The 2,014-nt window shown below is 25.7% G+C and overlaps 1 protein-coding gene across 1 annotated transcript; it reads right to left on the bottom strand.

Moving 5' to 3' along the window:
* Positions 1-139: 139 nt before the first annotated feature.
* LOC108578406 (XK-related protein 6-like) lies at positions 140-1,606 on the bottom strand. Its single transcript, XM_017941730.1, has 4 exons — positions 1,301-1,606; positions 903-1,224; positions 674-829; positions 140-618 (listed from the first exon to the last, which is right to left on the bottom strand). The coding sequence occupies exons 1-4, from the start codon at positions 1,604-1,606 to the stop codon at positions 140-142; spliced, it is 1,263 nt and encodes a 420-aa protein (XP_017797219.1).
* Positions 1,607-2,014: the final 408 nt, after the last annotated feature.

Here is a 2,014-nt window from a genome sequence, read left to right as displayed (position 1 = left end):
ATTGATAAAAATATAAATATTTCTTAATACTACACATTTATACAAGCTATGTGTAATAAATATATAAATCACATAAGTTTTGTTCCAATTTGTGAATAAAACTATTACAAATTAGATAATATTGTATCAGACAATTTCGTTATGTATCTGTACAATTTTGATGCTTTAAGGAAGGATGAAAAACACTATAATAAACAATCATTGCTGTTATACCCAATAAAAAAGGTATAATACAAAGAATAATAAGTATATTATAGTACCAAGAATTTTTAACTTCATTTGATGAAGTATATATCCAAAATACAGTTGCTGTTATATTTTCAAGAAAACAAACTACATAAAAGAGCACATGCTTAAGAAATGTACTACCATTTACTGCATTCAGATATATAAACACATGTACTACACCAATTATCATAGAAAATAATACAGAATAAATGCGTTCTTTGATTTTTGGAGAACAATGTGGAGCATGATTATAATCTCTACAAAATTCCAATATACCATGAGAATCAATAATAATCCAAATAGTCATACTTATCCAATGAAAAATACAACCAATGGCTGTATATAATGGCCATATACTTGCAATAACACTTAGAGATAATATCCTTGAAACTGCAAAATTATTCATATAGATTTTAAGTTTTTTATGTAATAACAATTTACATACCTGTTGTACAGAAATGCCATAAAAATTGCAGAACTGTTCCTGTAATACCAATATTCAGTTTATCTTGTTGAGCAAACCTAATGCTACGATGGTAACTAGCCATTGCCCAACCCATACTTCCAAGTGAGCTGAGAATACTAGCTACTTGATGAATAACTATAATGAATGTAAAAATGAAATTTATTCTGATAAGAAATATGATGTATTAGTTATATAAAAATATATATACATTCAAAATTGATATTGCTATGATAATGCTTGAGTAATATAGTTAATTGTAAAATTTGCTGAGGAGCAGCTTCAAGAAAACATTCAAATACTCTTAATAATGCAACATCCTGATCTTCCTTTAACATTTTAAGATAATATCGCCTTTGAGAATTACGGTCACTCTGCTGTTTGTATTTATAAGCCTTAAGGGCATACTTTAAAGTTTGGTAATAGCGTAATACTGGTGCTAATTGAAATGCAACAACTACAATGCAACATAATTTGTTTGTTAACATTGTGTGGTTGCATTTTGACTCAGGTTGATTTGATGTTGCATTTCTCTAAAAAAAAAGAAAATCATTTTTAACATAAATAACATAGAAACATATACTGCTTTTATTTAAAATAAACTTTTACCTTGTTATCTTGATATTGCATTCTTTTACTAATTATGACATTTATAAAAGAAGGTAGAAAAATAAAAATTGTTGTCCATATGAAATATGTTATTTTGTTTGCTAATAAGTATCTTATGGCAAGATTAATATCAATTGCCATATCCAAAATGTGCATAAGGATTGAAGATACAAGAAAAAAGATATCAAAGTAAGATATACTTGGATTTTTTAAAGGAACATCTACATCATCAACGTTTAATTCCAATACAGGAAAAATACCAATAATTTGTCTCGTATGAAGATGTTTATTACTTTGAATTTCCATATTCACTTACTGTTAAATAATCTTGAGCATCATAATTCAAATTGAAGTGCTAACAATGTACAATTATTAATTATAGAATTTAAATTCATTGTAGGATTATTTCGTTCATATTTAGCAACATAATTTTATGTTAAACATAACCTCAGCATAAAAATATTTTTTGTTTTATTTCTTTCAAGAACAGTATCATAGTAAACATTATTATTGTATTTACTATCTGCTGTATAAAGTAAGCACTTATCTATTTAATTGATATGTGAATATAATTTGATACATTTTGATAGATATAGTTACGTGTAACTAGTTTTTAAAGGTTTAATAAGTCACTAGTTCAAACTTAATTAACACATAAAAATCTATCCGATTTAATAGAACAATGACACGAGATTATTTAAAGAAAACTTTTAT

This window comes from Habropoda laboriosa, unplaced genomic scaffold, assembly GCF_001263275.1.
Source record: "Habropoda laboriosa isolate 0110345459 unplaced genomic scaffold, ASM126327v1 scaffold5, whole genome shotgun sequence".
In the NCBI taxonomy this organism is placed as follows: Eukaryota; Metazoa; Arthropoda; class Insecta; order Hymenoptera; family Apidae; genus Habropoda; species Habropoda laboriosa.
This window is presented reverse-complemented; position numbering and strand designations above follow the sequence as displayed.